At 45.7% G+C, this 18,570-nt stretch overlaps 1 protein-coding gene across 1 annotated transcript; it reads left to right on the forward strand.

The window, feature by feature from the left end:
- The first annotated feature begins 32 nt into the window (after positions 1–32).
- tmprss3a (transmembrane serine protease 3a) lies at positions 33–18,536 on the forward strand. Its single transcript, XM_086124164.1, has 13 exons — positions 33–66; positions 290–346; positions 1,361–1,474; positions 2,053–2,169; positions 2,932–3,055; positions 5,749–5,868; positions 7,068–7,114; positions 8,953–9,118; positions 9,942–10,111; positions 11,151–11,246; positions 11,333–11,475; positions 11,638–11,790; positions 17,981–18,536. The coding sequence occupies exons 1-13, from the start codon at positions 33–35 to the stop codon at positions 18,014–18,016; spliced, it is 1,377 nt and encodes a 458-aa protein (XP_085980290.1). The 3' UTR covers positions 18,017–18,536.
- Positions 18,537–18,570: the final 34 nt, after the last annotated feature.

The raw sequence follows: 18,570 nt of genomic DNA on the forward strand, positions 1-18,570 counted from the left end.
CTGCAGACTCTCAAACAGCATCAAGCCCAGCCATGCCCGTCACCAAGGTTCAGCCATTTATGAATGGTAAGTCCGAACCCAATGCAAAGAAAATCTTTAATTCCACAAGACGTAGAATTAGGCCCCGCCTACCAAGGATGTACTTGTGCGTCTTCGTCCTTTTTTTTTGCGTCAAAGTGAGGTCTGATGCAGTCTGTGAATGAGAATCAGCCGTTTGCATTGTACACCATGTAAAAAAGCGACCAGTAGGTGGCAGTGTTGTAAAAGATCCGGCAGGATTATGCTGCAGAAGCGGAAGTAGGGGGCGTGGTATTGGAGGAAAGTTGCGAATGGAGAGCAGATAGTGGTAGGTAGTTGCGATGGAAAAGTCAAAACAGTTAACCCTTGACGAATGTTTTTTGGTAAAAAAAGTTTCAACAAAGTTTGGTGGAGGGGACCCACGCACTCACACACACACACGCGCGCGCGCACACACACATGCACGTTTACACGTGCACACACTCACTGAACTCTCACTTCTGTTCATAGTTGAATTCAACAGTTCATTAGTTTTATCTGCAAATAAATTGTTCTTTTGCTATTATTTGTGGAACAGTGTGCATGTTTTACAGCCTCAGCCGTGTCCTTGAAAGTCCACTCAACCAGTCAATTTGTGCTTGGTGGGATTTGAAGAAGGCGTTTGACAGAGTGTATAGAGTACCCTGGGCTGTTTGGTCCCTTTACATCTAATGGGCACTGAGTCAGGCACTTCGATACCGATGTTTGTGTTTGAACAAAATTTATAGAGGCAGCTAGGGCAATGAGGTGGTTTGCTTTGGTGGCCTCACGCTCTCTGCTTTTGCAGATGTTGTTAGCTTTTAGTTATAACTTTGACACAAATCTGAGTGTGAAGTGGCTGGAATGAGAAACAACACCTCCAAACCTGGAGAGTTCATAAAATCTAGGGGTCGCTGCTCCTTTGCATCAAGTGGACCCAGATGACTGGTTAGGATTCCTCCTCGAAGAATCTCCGGTAGTTTGCACGAGAGAGACTGTCTCTCAACTGGTCAGAGAATGTCTCAGAATTTACTCCTAAGAGCTGGACAACGTTGCCGTCATTCTCTCTGTTAAGAATGATGCCCCTGTGGTCTGACCCTGAATAATTAGAGATTGATGAAAAAAAATGCTGACAGAATACAATATCTCATTGAAATATCCTCGATAATCCCCAATCAGGAGGTGACACCAGCAAAGATTAGAGCATGCTTGATTGGATTCTGTCAATTGCACCATTTCTTGCTCCTGCTAATGAGAGAGAGATGAGGATTACTTATTACAGTACAGTCAAAGTCTGTACTCTGAATCTATACTCTTTTTACAGAGGCTGATTTGGTGAAAGGCTGGAAGAAAAGACTATTGGCCCATCGCATGGTATTGATAATTGCAGCCTGTGTCATAACGGTGTTCACTCTAGCTCTTGGTATTGGCCTTGGAGGTGAGAAACTTGTCTGACACATTATACTTCTTAATCTCTTTTATCATTTTCAAATGGTTTTAACATTCAAAAACAAAAATCTCAGTTTTAACAATTTTTCTTGCCAATAAGGAGGAGCGGGTGTATTGTCGCTTATGTCAAAATTTGATTGATGACCTCCGCAATGACATTAGGGGGTCAACCGGAGGTCATGTATGGGACATGACCTAGGGGTCAGAGGTCAATAAGAGAACTGATGTTAAAGCCCAAACTTTTTCTACCGAATGAATAAAAAAGGAAATAGAATGTAAAATTATTAATATAGAATTCATATTAAAAGTGAAAAGTTCACAATTTGAATAGACGATCCCTTTAGCAGTCCGATAAAGCCCAGCACTGCTTGGATGAGCACAAAACACTTCACTCGCTTCTTCCATTGAGCTGGGCAGAGCCCAATGAACTGTCACGGGCTACACTGCAAGTTCGCACAATTTGAAAATAGATTTCATTTTATCACAAAGGATTACCGTATCTTGGCTTCGATGAATTGGAGAAAAAAAAATCTGCTCTGTTTTTATTTTCCCTCTGTGTCTCTATAGTGGGTCTGAGCTGTGTTGGGAGGTTTCGCTGTGGCTTTTCCTCTCAGTGCATCAGAAGCTCAGCGCAGTGTGATGGAGAGGTGCACTGTGACAATGGAGAGGACGAGCTTGGCTGTGGTGAGACACACAGCAAACCACAAGGGGCGCTTCAAAGGTCCTGTGACTGACGGGGACTGAAGTTTTGGGGCAAATGATTGGGCCTGAAGTGATTTAATTATTATTATTTTTTTTTTTTTACTGGGCCCTTATTCCCACCGCGCGACGAAGACATATTGCGCCTAACTTGCAAAATTACGCTCGAATTGATTGTGTGCACTGTGAGTGGGCGTGTGCCTATTGGTTTATTAAACTCACATTCAGATCCTAAACAGCAGGTGCTAAATTCCAAGTTCATTCACTCAACCAGGTTACACAGCTCATTGGCAGGTTCTGTTTAAAGTCATGTTTTGTTTGATTGTAGTCATCAAGAGTGCACGGCAATTGGATTTAGATGTACGCGCGCTTTCTGCATAACCTTAGGTGTAAAACTTGGGATAAATTGCTTAGGATAAACACGGGGAGAACATGCAAACTCCACACAGGAAGGCCGGAGCTGGAATTGAACCCTGCACTTCTGCACTGTGAGACCGATGCGCTAACGACTCGACCACAGGACCGCCCGGCCTAATCTATATAAGTGCAAAAACTCATGTGAAAACCAAGGTAAAGCCAGGGTAAAGTTTATTTTCGAAAGGCACAGGCGCAAGCAACATTTAATACATCTTGACCATTCCAGATGACGTCAAAGCAATGTCAGCCAATACCACCCACCCCATAAAGTAACTATACATTATTTTGAATCGTAATTTGCAAATAAACTATGAACTGTTTCTATGTCAGTGCGTCTCAGTGGGCGGAGTTCAGTCCTTCAAGTTCAGAAAGGCGGTGTGTGGAGGACAGTCTGCTCAGATGACTGGAATAACTGGCTGGGACTCTCAGCCTGCAAGCAGTTGGGATATACCAGGTGTCTCTTCCACTTAAAATGACACCTTGTGTGTGCTTTGCTGTGATGCATGGCCTTCTGTTCAATCTCTCTCTCTCTCTCTCTCTCTCTCACAGCATGGTGTTCGATTGGTTAACAAGTCTGCTTCACAGTGCAGAGGTCAGGGGTTCGATTTCTGTTCGATTTCAGCCCTGGCCTTCCTGTGCGGAGTTTGCATGTTCTCCCTGTGCCTGTGTGGGTTTTCTCCGGGTACTCCGGTTTCCTCCCACATTCCCAAAACATGGCAGGTTGATTGAATGCTTCAAATTGTCCCGATGCGTGATTGTGACCACGAATGGTTGTTTGTCTATGTGCTTTGTCCTCATGAGGGTCGTGGGCATGCTGGAGCTTATCCCAGATGTCTTTGGGTAGTAGGTGGGGGACACTCTGAAGAGGGTGCCAGCCAATGGCACAGGGCACACATACTGTAGACGAACAACCGTTTGCGCTCACAATTACACCGCTGGACAAGTTAAAGTATTCAACCAACCTACCACGCATGTTTTTGGAATGCAGGAATAAACCGGAGTACCCGGAGAAAACTCACGCAGGCACGGGGAGAACATGTAAACACCACACAGGTAGGCCGGAGCAGGTATCCAAGCAACACAACAATGCAACAAGCATGACATGCAGCTGGTGCATCCAACACCCCTTTGGTGATGTGACTTTCATAACGAGGTCTGGGGTTGTCTGAGGGGCAGCGTTTGATGTGCACCCTGTGTCGATATCACAGTGACTGCGGCGTTGGTGATTGGATGGTCCCTTGCCAGAAGGCACGGGACCTTGGTGACCATTAATTTGATTTTGGTGAACCCACTTTAAGAAGTCTCCTCTCCTCTCCATATTTTGTCAACAATTTTGTATGGTTCTGCCCACCGGCATAGGAATTTAGCACTTGGTTGCACGAACAAATAATACCATTCTGGAAACTTGGTTTGCGAGGCTTTCTTGTCATAGTACATTCTGTGACCCTCTGCATTTTTCTCTAGTGATTGTGGGGCAAAGGCACAAGTTACTCTGAAGTGGGTCTGCAATTCATCCATGTACTGGGAGGTCATGCAGGCCATGGCTAGGTTCGCTTCTCTCACCTGGTACAGCAGATGTAGAGGAATCATCATCTCAAATGGGGACACACGGGTGGACTCATGCGGTAGTGGCTCGAATGGTCATGAGTACCAGTGGGAATTTGGCATCCCGGTCCCTGTGATGAGACGTTACAAATTTCTTCAGCAAGCTTATCACTTGCGCGATTACTCCTCCCCACCTGTCCTGATGACTGTGGGTGATGTTTTATGCGCAACTGGGCCTTGATTCCAAGGAGCTGCCAAAGCTGTTGCATTACCTCAGCTTGACCTGCGATTGTAGCCTGAATTAAGAGAACACGTGATTAGTCAGCAGGTAGAATGCTCCATGCTGTGTCACTAGGACAGGGTAAACATTCAACACACAACCGTCAGGAAGTATTTGTCACCTTTATCAGGCCATGGAAAAATTGTTCCCTCTCTTCTTTAGTCCTTTCAAGGACAGCGGTTACTACAGTGGACAGCTTATCATGTTATCAGTTTACAGGATGCATGGCAGGGTTAAAGCTGTGTCAATACATTTATTTTGTCTCTCAATGATTGCTCTGCCATTCTTCATGACATTTGCCCATATAGGATGCAATTCAATTAGCCTTTTGTAGGTTACAGAGTCAGCAAACTCAGGTTTTTGAATATGAAACACATTGCATCTCAATACACGATTCTTTTGGACACTGACCAGTATTCATCCATCTTCTTCCGCTTATCCGGAGTTAGGTTGCAGGGAAGCTCAGACTTCATTCTACTCATTCAATTCATACAGCTCTTCCGATGGACCGATGGACTGGCAATGTCCAAATACTCCAGCTAGACTTAATGAAGAATAAATTGTGTCGTTTGCCAGTATACTCATTGTTAACAAAATGTAGCCCTGTTTTATTTCAAGTCAAGTCAAATATATTTATATAGCACTTAATAACAGCAGTCTCTTAGGGCTTCACAAGCTCACATTTGACAAATATGAACGACATCCCCTGATCATAAGCCCACAGGAGGGCAAGGAAAAACTTAAAATAATTCCAAAAAAAAGACATCAGGAAAAATAAGAAACCTTTCGAAGGGGCCGCAGATGAGGGGAATCCCCTTTCTCGGCCGAGTGGACAACATTTAACACATAATGCTGTTCTACACAAAGTTAGGTAGAATAGTGTGAGTTTCCATGTATTAGGATAAAACGCTGTGGAAAGACACCTTGAGGGATGTGTGTTCTCCCCAAAACCCAGACCGGTTGATCAATGCGGAAATCTCCATACCAGCAGTGAGGTGTTCCATCTCAGATCTCGTCCTTGTCAGTCGGTGCAGAATCTGTACAGTGACATCCAATTTAGTCATCGTCACTTAGCGCCCTCTCCAAGTCGGTAGAAGAAGCGGCAGTCGAGAAGGCCAACATGTAATTCAACTAGATGTCAAATAACAAAAATTAGTCTTAAGTCGAAATGTAAACATTTATACTGTTGTCCTTTTAGTGACACAGTCAACAGTTCACCCACTCTCATTCATATTTTTCTGAAAACTATCGTGCACAATGTATAAACGATTTTCAACAGTCCAATTACCTATTAACTGTTCCTGTTTTTGTCTCTTTGGCAGTTACGTCGAGTCATTCTTCATCTCCCTGACCTCCATTGAGCAGGACCTTCAGTCCAATCTCGTGTCGATCAATCTGAACCAATCACAAGTCATTAAACTACAAAACACCACAACCTACAGGTACAGAATATAGTTGTAGTTTAATAATGCAATATAAATGTGTGTGTGTGTGCGTGTGCGTGTGTGTGTGTGTGTGTGTGTGTGTGTGTGTGTGTGTGTGTGTGTGTGTGCACATAACAATAAATTACAAACTAGCAGCTAATTTCTCATACATCTATCGGTCGATAGATCGGTCAATTGATATACCGTATTTTCTGCACTATAAGGCGCTTCAGATTATAAGGTGCACCTTCAATGTATGGCCTATTTTAAAACTGTTTTCATATATAGTGCGCACTGCATTATAAGGCGCGTAGAATAGAGGCTACAATAGTGGCTGCAGTTGCGCTATGTATCCACTAGACGGTGCTACGCTAAAGAGAATACAATACAATACAGCTTTATTTATAGAGAGCAAAGCAGTGCAGAACTGGTCACAAACTCGGACATGAAACATATCAATACAAATGTCATTACAAAACAATAAATAAAAGACAGAAGTTATGAAGACAATTGATTCAACAAAAAGGCACACAAAGCTTGTGAGCTCACATCTACAAGGGGCTAAATATCCTTCGAAGTCTTGCTTGTCTCCTTCTTCCTTCATTTAGTCAGTAGTGGACGATGTTTTATGGTATTACTGTATCTTCATTTCATAATGGCTGCGCAGAGCTCACAAAGTAGTTGTCTGTTTGAGTGTGTGTTGGTGAAAACGTGTCAATTAGTGTCGGGCAGAACCCTTTTAGGTTACAATTGGTTCCTGCCTCTAATCACCAATAGATGACATCAGAACACTAACAGGGAAACAATTCATTGGGGACTAGAAAGAAATATCAATGTGTGTGTGTGTGTGTGCGTGTGTGTGTGTGCGTGTGCGTGTGCGTGTGCGTGCGCGTGTGCGTGTGTGTGTGTGTGTGTGTGTGTGTCTATCCCAGCTGTCTTTGGGCAGTAGGCGGGGTACACCCTGTGAACTGGTTGCCACCCAATCGCAGTGTGTGTGTGTGTGTGTGTGTGTGTATACAGTATATATATATATATATATATATATATATATATATACAGTATATACACAGAGAGAGAGAGAGAAATAATACTGTCAATGCTTTGCTTACTTGCATTGTTTATTTTAATATTCTTAACATTTAAACTGTTATGTCAATGTCCTGCTGTCTGATTTTTATTCTGTACGTGTCTGACTTGCTTGTCTTTGGTCACTACAGTAAAGCCCACTGCAGTTCAGGAAAGGTGACAACGCTGAAATGTCTGGGTGAGACACTGAAGTGTGGTTATGTACACACATAGCAATCTTAAATGTTTTTTAATAAATATGTCATTATTTATTTATTTATATTTATCTGAGGGACTTCACTCATGAGGAAAAAAAAACTGCTCCAAAAGTGTGTGGTGTACTTAAGAAGGCCAACACAGATACATTTGAGTCCCCTCCGCCAAACCACATGTCTGCCATAGTGTCAAGGTTTAACTGTTAGATTCAACATGGCTGTGGTTACAAATGTTTATCCTTGTCATTTTTTTGTGGTAAATAATTGGAAACACTCAACACAACCTGTGGCTCATCTGTTATGCACAAGCACAAGCTTCAGGTCACGTCCTCATTGGCCATCGTTCCATTTTGTGGTGTGTCGACCTCATGTGTGTTGACACCTATGAAGATTTGTGTCCAAAAATATTGAACGAATGTTTTAAAATGTATTATTGGAGGTCCTAACTGCTTGGTGTGATTGTGAATGTGAATGGTTGTTTTTCTATGTTCCCTATGATTGGCTGGAAACCAGTTCAGGGTGTGTCCCCCCCCCCCCCCCCCCCCCCCGCCTACAGTGAAACTCCTCCACAACAAAATCATGTTTGCAGCAAGACATTTTGGGGGTTTTCACTATAGAAAATTTGATCTGAGATGTAAACACACACACACACACACACACACACACACACACACACACACACACACACACACACACAAAACGTATATGTGCACTCTATATTTCAATACTGTGCATAGTGCATAAATATGAGCATACACTTATTTAATATTGTGTAACATTAACATACAATTGTTTTATATTAATCACTCCACTTGGTCTGTTGGTTTAAAAAAGTCATTTATACTCTTTTGCTTCCCAACACAAGTCAATTTCTTGGATAATGTCTTTTATTTTGCTTCCTCCATCTTTCATTTTGATAACTTTTACCCTCTCTTCCAGTGTCAGAGCTCTTCTTGTCTTAGCTGCTGGACATCCAAAGGTCCGTTTTGTAGCCATTTTAGCAATGCAAATTTCTTGCTGCGTCTGAAACTAACAATAACAAATACTCCCCGGACTACTGCGCATGTGCTAACCAGTGTGGTGGTTGCTGTTGCCGTTTCCGAACAAAGCAGTAGAGGTTGCTGTTGGATTAGACTTTTGCGGAAGGCTTGTTTTCGTTGTAGTGAATCTCAACGCGAGGCAAGAGCAGAGAAAAAGATTTCATATAACGGAACAGGGGGCTTTTTCATCGTAGGGGGAGCAGAAAAGTGGGAATGGCTTTCATGCATGAAAATCTTTTCACAATAGGGGGTATTTTCGCCCATGTAGGTTTCGTTGTTGAGGAGTTTCAATGTACTACCTGAATACAGCTGGGATGGGCTCCAGCGCACCTGCGGCCCTCGTGAGGATAAGTGGCTCGGGTAATGGATGGTGGTCCCAACTGGTTTTCGACCAGATCGCTAAAACCTTGAGAGCCCCTACCCAGCATGTTTTACATGTTTCCAACCTCCAACACACCTGACTCAAATGGTTAGGATCATGATCAGGCTTCTTCAAAGTTGAAAATACCGTACTATACTGCAATCTTACGCAATTCTCCAAATGAATTATATTCAAAAGTGACAGAAATGGTTGCTTACGCTCGCTGTCTTAGTAAATCTCACAGCTGGGAACACAGTTTGCGCATGGACATCCCTGCAGTGATTGTTGCACCTACAGCCTGCAGCTGGGTAGCAATTCAGTTTTGGACATTTAGTTTAAACTAAAACAAAATCCACCAAGTCACACAGGACTACACGGTTCACAGACAAGATAAGGCTGACGTGCACTATTCTGTTCATAGAATGTGGCTTCAGACCGAAGTACTTGACTCGTATTGTTGGAGGAAACATCTCTCGGCCAGGCCAGTTTCCTTGGCAGGTCAGCCTTCATTTCAGCAGTGAACATCTCTGTGGAGGCTCTATCATAACATCACATTGGATCCTCACAGCAGCGCATTGTGTTTTTGGGTAAGTCATTCATACATTCATCTGTTTTGGCCAAATTTATTCAACTTTTCCCTGAAGGCAAGACTTCAACGTTACAGTAGGTTGTAATTATTTCATAAAATAATGGTGTCTTGGGACATGATAACCTGTCCTGGTGTGTTTATACATGCATTTTGTGTACTGTACATTGGCTCAACGATTAGCACTTGTCAGACAGACAATCCAGCCATCAATCCATCCTTCTACTGCTTATTCGGGGTCGGGTTGCAGGGCCAGCAGCTTTAACAGTGAAGCCCAGACTTCCCTCTCCCCAACCACTTTTTCCAGCTCTTCCCGGGGGATCCCGAGGCGTTCCCAGGCCAGCTGGGTGACATAGTCTCTCCAGCGTGTCCTGGGTCGTCCCCTGGGCCTCCTACCGGTGGGACATGCCCGGAACACCTCACCAGGGAGGCGTTCAGGAGGCATCCTAATCAGATGCCCGAGCCACCTCATCTGACTCCTCTCGATGTGGAGGAGAAGCGACTTGACTCTGAGCCCCTCCCAGATGACCGAGCTTCTCTAAGGGAGAGCCCGGACACCCTGCGGAGAAAACTAATTTCGGCCGCTTGTATCTGGGACCTCATTCTTTCGGTCACGACCCATAGCTCGCGACCATAGATGAGGGTTGGAACGTAGATCGACTGGTAAATTGAGAGCTTCGCCCTTTGGCTCAGCTCCTTCTTTACCACGACAGACCGATACAAAGTCCGCGTTGACAGACAATGTTCATATTTTAGCATTCCATTCATTCTTATCCTGGATATTTGATGTGGCAGAGCTCATTAATTGTCCTATCTGTTATCAGATTTGCAGACCCTTCCTTGTGGGTAGTCCACGCGGGAGAGGTAGAGCAACCAGTCCATGCTGCCCAATCTCTTGCAGTGGAGCAGATCATACATCACGCTCGCTATCACCCCAAAGGACTGGATTATGATATTGCACTTGTGAAACTCACCAAGCCCCTTATTTTCAATGGTATGGTGTTAGTTTATGCACTTAGGGGCATGTTGTACCATGTGCTTAAGTCCGAATAGGTGTGCAGCTGCACTCTTTTTTGGGTCATTGATTTAAGTATGTCATGCACACATCTTCATGGGAATGTCAGCAATCTGAATGGAGCAAATCATAAACAATGGCGTTTCCTGTCACCTAGGCTGCATTCTACCAAAGATGTAAGCACCTTTCCTCTTGAGCGCTCTTGCGCAGGCAACAAAAAATCTGTGAAAGAGTATGATTAAAGTATAATCGGTAAACTAGTGATAAGACGAATTGGAGAAACAAGGGTCATCGTGGAAAGAGATCTGAGTGAATAAAATTTGACAGAGTCTTGGATATTTATTTAACCGTCAGTCCTCGTTAGCTCATACTCTACCTGCTAGCTACATTTACGACCGGATGACATGCGTCGCATGTGCCGAACTACTTCGCAAACTGTCAGTGAAAAGATCTCGGCTGCCTTTCTTGTCACTTCAAATCACGTAAAACAGCATTAGATGTGGTATTTCTCCCATTGTCTCTGTTAGGAATGGGCCACAAATGACAAAATCCAGGCGGAAAAATATTGGCCAAAAATCAATTGAAAACCCTTGATGATATCCTAATTACTACAGCTCAAAGTATCATCATATCTGTCATTTTGAAGAAGTGGGAGACATTTTAAGGATGAAAATAGTCATAAATTGAGGAAAATATTCTTCAAAAAATCAGTTAAAACACCTTTTGTTTTGGTCCAAACGAAAGCAAGGTTGAACCTTTCGGCCATATTTCCAAACGGTAGGTTTGTCCCAAACATGACTGCTTATCTCCGAAAGGAACACCATGACAAAAATAAAACATTGTGGTTATCGAGTTAGCCAGTTTATACTGTAAGTCATAATTGTGGAAATAAAGTTTTGAAATGGCTCATCTTGATCTTGTTTTTTCTTTTTTTATATTACATAAACAAGATAGAATTTGAGCAGCCGCATGTAGACTTTTCATATCCACTGCATCTGAAATGTCCTATGCCCTTTAGGATTTGTGGAGCCCATCTGCCTGCCAAATTATGGGGAAGAATTTGAGGAGGGTACCATGTGCTGGATCTCTGGATGGGGGGCAACGGAGGACAAGGGTGAGCCCTACAAATCGGATTGCACGGCTACAAACAATTCATTACTGTACAAAGAAATAGTTTTTAATGTGCCGTGCCTTTTCAAGGGGAGACGAGTGTGGTTTTGCGTTCTGCCATGGTGCCCCTCCTCTCCACAAAGACCTGCAACCAGCCTCAGGTTTACCAGGGCTTCATCTCATCATGGATGATCTGTGCAGGATACTTGGGGGGAGGAATAGATTCCTGTCAGGTGATAATTCATCTTGTGATCTTGTTTCAATATATTATAGAACACCACTGTACTGTTTTCCCATGATGTGTTGATCCCAGCTAGTATATGTACAGACCCAGCCAAAAGTTGTTGTGAGCCAGGATGTGCACATTTCATTTTCATTCAAATTCATTTCTGTAGGGGGACAGTGGGGGTCCTCTCGCTTGTGAGGACTCATCTCGCTGGAAGCTGGTTGGGACGACGAGCTGGGGCATTGGCTGTGCGATAAGGAACAAGCCAGGCGTGTATACCAGGATCACACATTCACTTCACTGGATCCGGCAACACATGGAGGTCAGTGTGTGAAACGAATCAAACCAGAGATCAAGACTTTGTGCAACTCACCGCCTCAATCATAAGGTACTCATGTGCAACAAGGACATACAAAGATGTGCAAATACTGTATGGCAAAAACAGCCATCCATTTTCTTCCATTTATCTGACGTCGGGTCTCAGGGACAGCTTTTAAAACCAGGGATGCACTGACTTCCCTCCCACAATTTCAAAATAAATTTTCAATAACTGCATATGTACGACTGGAGTTTTATTCCGTGTTAGTCCAATTATGTTGTATTTGTTCTCTGGATAATTCATCAAATCAATTCATTTTTATCACCAATTTTAAACAGATGTTAACGTCTGAAACCATCTGGTCTATTCAACTTCGAATACAGCCATTTTATGGAGAATAAGTCCAATTGTAGGAGAAAAATTGTATATCCTATTTCTTAAAGGTGAGTAAACATACATACCCTACTGGCTTTGTATCTTCTTAACTAGTGGTCCGATCTCGAGCTGCTTTTCATTCGTATTAAAACTTGTGGTTATACAGTATGTGTGGTAGTACTGTGTGTCCAGATACTTTTTTTTTGAGTTCCTGCATATTGAGCTACTCTGCATATGACTGTAATTACCGGTATCCATATTTTCCGCACTATAAGGCGCACCTAAAGGCATTCAATTTTCTCAAAAGCCATCAGTACTGTACACCTTAGAATCTGATGCGCCTTATATTTAGATCAGTGGCAGATGCTGGTCTGTCAAGAAGGGGAAGCTCAATTTCGGGCTACATCATAAAATGTGTCTGTTTATTTATACGTGAATTCTCCTCTCCATTCCTTTTGAAGAAAATGATCTGTGACCCTGTCATACCAACAAGGCGTCTTTTCCATGGTCTTAACTGTGGTGATATAAGTCAGTCTGCGAACACAAGCAACTACAATAAAACACACCAGAAATAAAATATTAATCTGACGCTAGTCGTTTTCAACAAGGAGAGTGTCACTAAGATTATTAGAAGAAATCTCCAGTTCAACTCAGAACAGAATGAGAATTGAAAAATGCTCTCACGGATGCCTACACCAAAGGATCGGTGATTGGCTCATTTTGCTGTCAATCATAATGGAGATTCCGCCTCAGACAGATCATCCAATCATCATGCAGAAAAGCTCAGCGCCGGGCCAGTTGATACAAGCCCACTGTCCATAGACTCCCAGAGATGCTGAGCGTCCGACGGGCAGGACAAAACCAGCATTGATCCAATGACTCGTCTCGTTTCAATACATTGGGACAACCTACCATGAACTCTCTCGACACCCAGCGTCCGTGCTGTAGACGCTCAGCGTCCACACAGTTTAAAGCACAGTGACGCTGCGGAAATTAATGAGAAGAGAGTCGCGTCGTAACTAGTACCGGTAATAAAAAGCTGATTCGGAACACAAGTTAAGCGCGTTGTAGCGCATATTTAGTCAATGACATGTACACACAATTATATGTACACACATATATTTGATCACTTTTGACATTTTAGGGGAAGCTGAGCTTCCCTTGCAGTCTTAGAGCAATCGCCTCTGATTTGGATCAATATTCTGATTTCTTGGACGTAGTATTTTCAGTGTTCTGTAAAGCGCTTTGTGACAGCTGCAGCGGTTGTGAAGGCGCTGTATCAATAAAGCTGTATTGCAGGGGTGTCAAACTCATCTTTGACGCGGGCCACGTTGAAGTTACTTCTTCCCTCAGAGGGCCGTTAGGACAGTGAAACCAAATTAATCGTCTCATCGTATTATTACTTGTACACCGCAAATTGATGGATTAGGAGTTTTGAAATCAGTTAAGTATAATACTGTAGTTTATTCAATTATAGTAAGTAATTTACACACACTTTGAAAAGAAATTGCACAATATCAACGTTATTTATTACACATGACATTTGGGTAGAGATTTTAGAAAGGATCATCGAAGTTGACACATGATTTGCTTTCGCGGGCCACATAAAATGATTTGGGAGGCCGGATCTAGCCCCCGGGCTTTGAGTTTGACACCTGTGCTGTATTGTATTGTATTGTCTTGTATTTCCTTTGGCGTATCTCGTGGATGCATAGTACAACTGCAGCCAGGGCTCTATAAAGCTGTATTGTATTGTATTTCTTTTAGCACAGCTCCATCTAGTGGATGCATAACGCAACCGCAGCCACGGCGAAGGTCATCCGCGAGAAGGCCGTCCCCTGGATGACCGTCGAGCTGAAGACTCTCATCCAGGAACGCAACCGCCTCCGTCGCAACATGACCGCTAACCGAGAGGCCTGGCTTCAAAAATCGCGGGAAGTTGCGAACCTTACCCGCAGCCTCAAACAATCAGCATGGCGGTCCCACCTGGCAGAAGTGGCCACCACTAAGGACGCTCGGAAGACCTGGGAGGTGATCCGGGGTCTCAACGGCTCCCGCCCCTCTGAGACCGGGCGGACCCTGGTGTACAACGGCCGCGAATATGTCGGGGACGCGGCGAAGGCAACTGCGTTCGTGCAAGAGTACGCTGCCACGAGCCGGTGCAAGAGTGACCGGGAGACGCGACAAGTACGGCGTGAACTTCGCAAGGAGCTTCAACGTCTTCGACGTGAACCACGGGACGACCTCGAACAGGACTTCACCCGCGAAGAACTACTAGCAGCTGTGAAATCACTCAAAGCCGGAAAGGCGGCGGACCCCGGATGAAGTCGAACCAGACCTCCTACGGCACCTGCCCCCCACTGGCGAGCGATGGCTGCTCAACATCCTAAACCACAGCTGGCATACAGGCTGGTGCCCGCAGACCTGGCGCACCGCCGTCCTAATCCCAATCCTGAAGAAGGGCAAGGATCCGCAGTCAGTGGCTAGCTACCGACCGATCGCCCTCACCTCGACAGTCGGTAAAACTCTCGAACGTATTATTGTCAATCGGCTTTCGTGGTGGCTGGAAGGACGGGGACTCTTGAGCCCCTGGCAGGCTGGCTTCCGACAGGGCCGTTCTACGATGGAGCAGTGCCTGCACCTGTCTCAGTTCGTCAGTGACGGTTTCCAGTCTACTTCGAGAGAGCGCACCGTGGCAACCTTTTTCGACTACAGCCAGGCGTACGACACCGTGTGGAGAAATGGCCTCCTGAAGAAGATGCACCAGCTGGGCATACCGCTTCGAGTCATCGAGTGGTGCTCGGCCTGGCTGACGAACCGGACCGCCCGCGTGAGAATCAACGGTGCGACGGGACGCTGCCGCACATTCCAGGAAGGACTGCCGCAAGGTTCAGTCCTCTCACCTCTCTTCTTCGTCATCTTCATCAACGACCTTCTTGGCCGCTTCGACGAGAAGACGCTGGTGCTCGCCTATGCCGACGACCTGGCACTGGCCTGCCGGGGCCGAGACAAGAACGCCGCTGCCACCCAACTCCAACCCGAGGTCGACAAGGTGTCAGGAGACAAGGAGTACGACTGCTAGACTCCGACTCAACGTGGCGAAGTGTGAGGTGACAGCCTTCACTCTGGACAGCGCTGAGGCGGGGTTGGAACCCCCCATCATCCTGACAGGCACCCGGCAGCGCTGCAACCCGTCACCCACCTTCCTCGGGGTGCAGTACGACAAACGGCTGACATTTGGCAACCAGGTGAAGAAAACGTGCCTGCAGATGAGCCGAAGACTCAACCTTCTTCGGGCGGTTGGTGGCACCACCTGGGGCTGGCACCTGCAGGATCTCCGAACAGTCTTTATTGCAACGCAACGAAGCCTGGCCGAATACGCCACGCCTGCCTGGGTGCCGTGGCTCTCGCGGACGAATCTAGAGAAGCTGGAGCGTGCCCAACTCCAAGGAGCGCGGGCCATCACGCGACATCTCCAGACCACACCAACGGAGGCGGTTCTCCACGAGGCTGGCCTCCCCCCGTTGACATCACGTTACCGCACGGGTGCGCTGCTCTTGGCGGATCGCTGGCTCAGTCTGCCCCCTGACAACCCTCGAAGGACCCTGCTGCTGAGCCCGGTACGACAGCGCCTGCGCCGGTCCGATTGGCGCGGCGAGGTCACACCGGCCCTGTCCCGGCTAGGACTTCTGGGTGAGCACGAGATGGGTGCTCCTAGACCTGTCCCTCCTCCCTGGGACCGCGCTCCGCCACCACTGGTGGCCACATGACTGCTGTGACAAAGACTAACTCCACGGACGATCAGCTTGCTGGTGCCCTGGTTGCCATTGCCGCGGTTGGAGAAACGGACCTGGAGGTCTACACTGACGGGTCCACGCGGGGAGGCGTCGAGGACGGTGGTGCTGGTTTGGTGGTACTGCGCGGCGATACAGTCATTCCCCGATGGCACGCGGCAACCGGTCGCCGGAGCAGTTCCTTCCAAGCTGAACTGGCGGCCATGGCGGAGGCTGTCACCTGGCTCGACACCAACCGGCACGAGTGGCTCTCGGCCAAGCTTATCTGCGACAGCCGGTCCCTGGTTGATGCTCTCGCGAACCCTGCCACGGCTGGGGATCCTATCCTCCGGCTAAGAGCGGGGTTTGCGGCCCTCGGCCAGCACGGACGGGTGCACCTCCTCTGGGTCCCTGGACACTGCAATCTCCCCGGTAACGACCTCGCGGACGATGAGGCCAAGCTGGGTTCTGAGATACAGCAGCCCGATGCCTGCCCGGATGCCTCCACCAGAGCCGCGGTCATACGGCGCGATGGCCGCCCCCCGGGGCTCTCACATCCCCAACTACGCGCCGTCCACACGGCGCCTCTCAAACTTGACGAGGAGTCGGCCCTTCCGAAGGAGGATCGGACGAACCTCATCCGTTTCTGCAGCGGCCACCACCCCCTGCTCCGGCACTGGCTACACCGGATCGGTAGGGCAGAGGATGCGACCTGCCGGTTGTGCACGGAGGAGGACGAGACGTCTGAGCACCTCTGGCTCCGGTGCCCGGCCTTCCTGGCCGAACGCCAGCGCTACGGACTCGGCCAGACTCTCGATGAACTTGCGCGTCTCCCACAGGCATCGCTGGCGCTTCTGCGGACTATCCTCAGGCGCTTGCGGTGATACAGCAAAAACAGCAACCGCAGCCACTATTGTAGCTTCTATTCTATGTGCCTTATAACGCTGTGCTCCCTATATATGAAAACCGTTTTACAATAGGCCATTCATTGAACGTGCGCCTTATACTCCGAAGTGACTTATAGTGCGGAAAATATGGTACTTAATGCTATCGGCAGCATTTTTGTGAAACAAATTAAAGCTAAAAGTCTACACTTCATAAACGCACGCTCAAACTCAACTGTACATTTATGTTAGATTTTATCCTGTTGTTTTCATTTTAGCTTGTTCTGGGGGGTCACCACAGCAGATCACCCTTTTCATCGAATCCCATCTTTTGCATCCTTCTCTCCAACACCAACTGCCCTTCTGTCTTCCCTCACTTCATCTCTCAAGTCTTTCTCTAGCCATCTTTCCTGCCAGCTCCATTCTCATCATCCCTCTGTCAACAATTACGATCTCTCCTCTCAGTCTCTCCAACCCGTTTTAAGTCTGGTCTCTCTAACTTTGCCATCATGTGCACCGATTTCGTCCGGGAATGGACCGGCCGTTCAGGAAAGTCTTGAAATTCCCGATGTCCACTAGTGGTGTTTGGCATTGTTTGAATTTGGATGATTACAGTTCTAATTTGGGTTCTTTTGATTTGATTCTGGTGCCTAACGATTCTCAATTCCGTCCATCCTCACAAGGGTCCTGGAACCTATCCTAACAGTAGGCCGGACACACCCTGAACTGGCTGCCAGCCAATCACAGGGCACGCATAGATGAAAAACCATCTGCGCTCACACGCACATCGAGGGACAATTTCGGGTGTTCCATTAACCTGCTACGCATGTTTTGGGAATGTGGGAGGAACCCGGAATGATTAATATTTTACAACACACTCACAGAAATGTTAGGCCTAAGATTCATGTTTTCAGATTTAGTAAGTCTAATGTGATCAAAATATTTAAGAACAAGTACTGTATATGTATTCACAATAACTTACTCCAACGTTTTGAAATGCTCATGCAGTCTTGTTTAACTAAGATGCATAAGCCTCATTTTATATACCTGCCAATTTTTTGTTAACCTTTCAGAACTCTTATCAGTGATGTTTTACAAGAACTATTCATTTTCACTTTACATGGACTTTTAATATTGTCATCTTGTTTTTTTTTTCCCCAGAGGGAAGAGGCTCCGAACGCAGCAACTATCAACTGAATCACCTTTTCGATGGAGACTGTGAGCCAGTTTGATTGGGCAGAGCGAACGATGAAATTAAGAGTTAAGAGATTTTTTATTCCAAAATGAAAGCTCTCAGTCAAACCAGACATGACAAAAATGTATGCATGATGCTTTATAAAAAGGCATGAAAAGAGACGTTACGTTTGCAAACTACCCATCCCCATCCTGAGGACATCTCAGATATTCCCGCACATTAACAATACTCATTCAAAAATAAAAAAATCTATCCATTCATCCGTGTTGTCTAGCAACCAAAAAAATTGTAACTAATTGCACAATTACCAAAAATTGTGATTAATCACATTCTGCTTCTACTTTCAATTTTTTTTTTTTTACAAAGCCTATAACAAATATCTACCTGAGTAAAAAAACCTTGGAATTTGTGTAAAATTAAAAGTATACATGAATTCAAAGGTTCCAATAGCTTTCTTTGATCCTTGATTCTCGCCCGTGTTAAATGCAGCCTTATGCATTTTTTTTAACCAATCAGTCAGACTTTTGCTCTTTTCTGCAGTATTAAGAAAAGAACA

The sequence above is a fragment of the Hippocampus guttulatus genome, chromosome 11, assembly GCF_054856545.1.
Source record: "Hippocampus guttulatus isolate MCC_2025c chromosome 11, RoL_Hgut_1.0, whole genome shotgun sequence".
Taxonomy (NCBI): Eukaryota; Metazoa; Chordata; class Actinopteri; order Syngnathiformes; family Syngnathidae; genus Hippocampus; species Hippocampus guttulatus.

Coding starts and splice junctions, on each gene's coding strand:
- tmprss3a (XM_086124164.1), top strand. CDS start 33: ATGCCCGTCACCAAGGTTCAGCCATTTATGAATG. Junction 5,869..7,067: donor CAAAACACCACAACCTACAG/GTACAGAATATA, acceptor TGGTCACTACAG/TAAAGCCCACTGCAGTTCAG. Junction 7,115..8,952: donor GACAACGCTGAAATGTCTGG/GTGAGACACTGA, acceptor TTCTGTTCATAG/AATGTGGCTTCAGACCGAAG.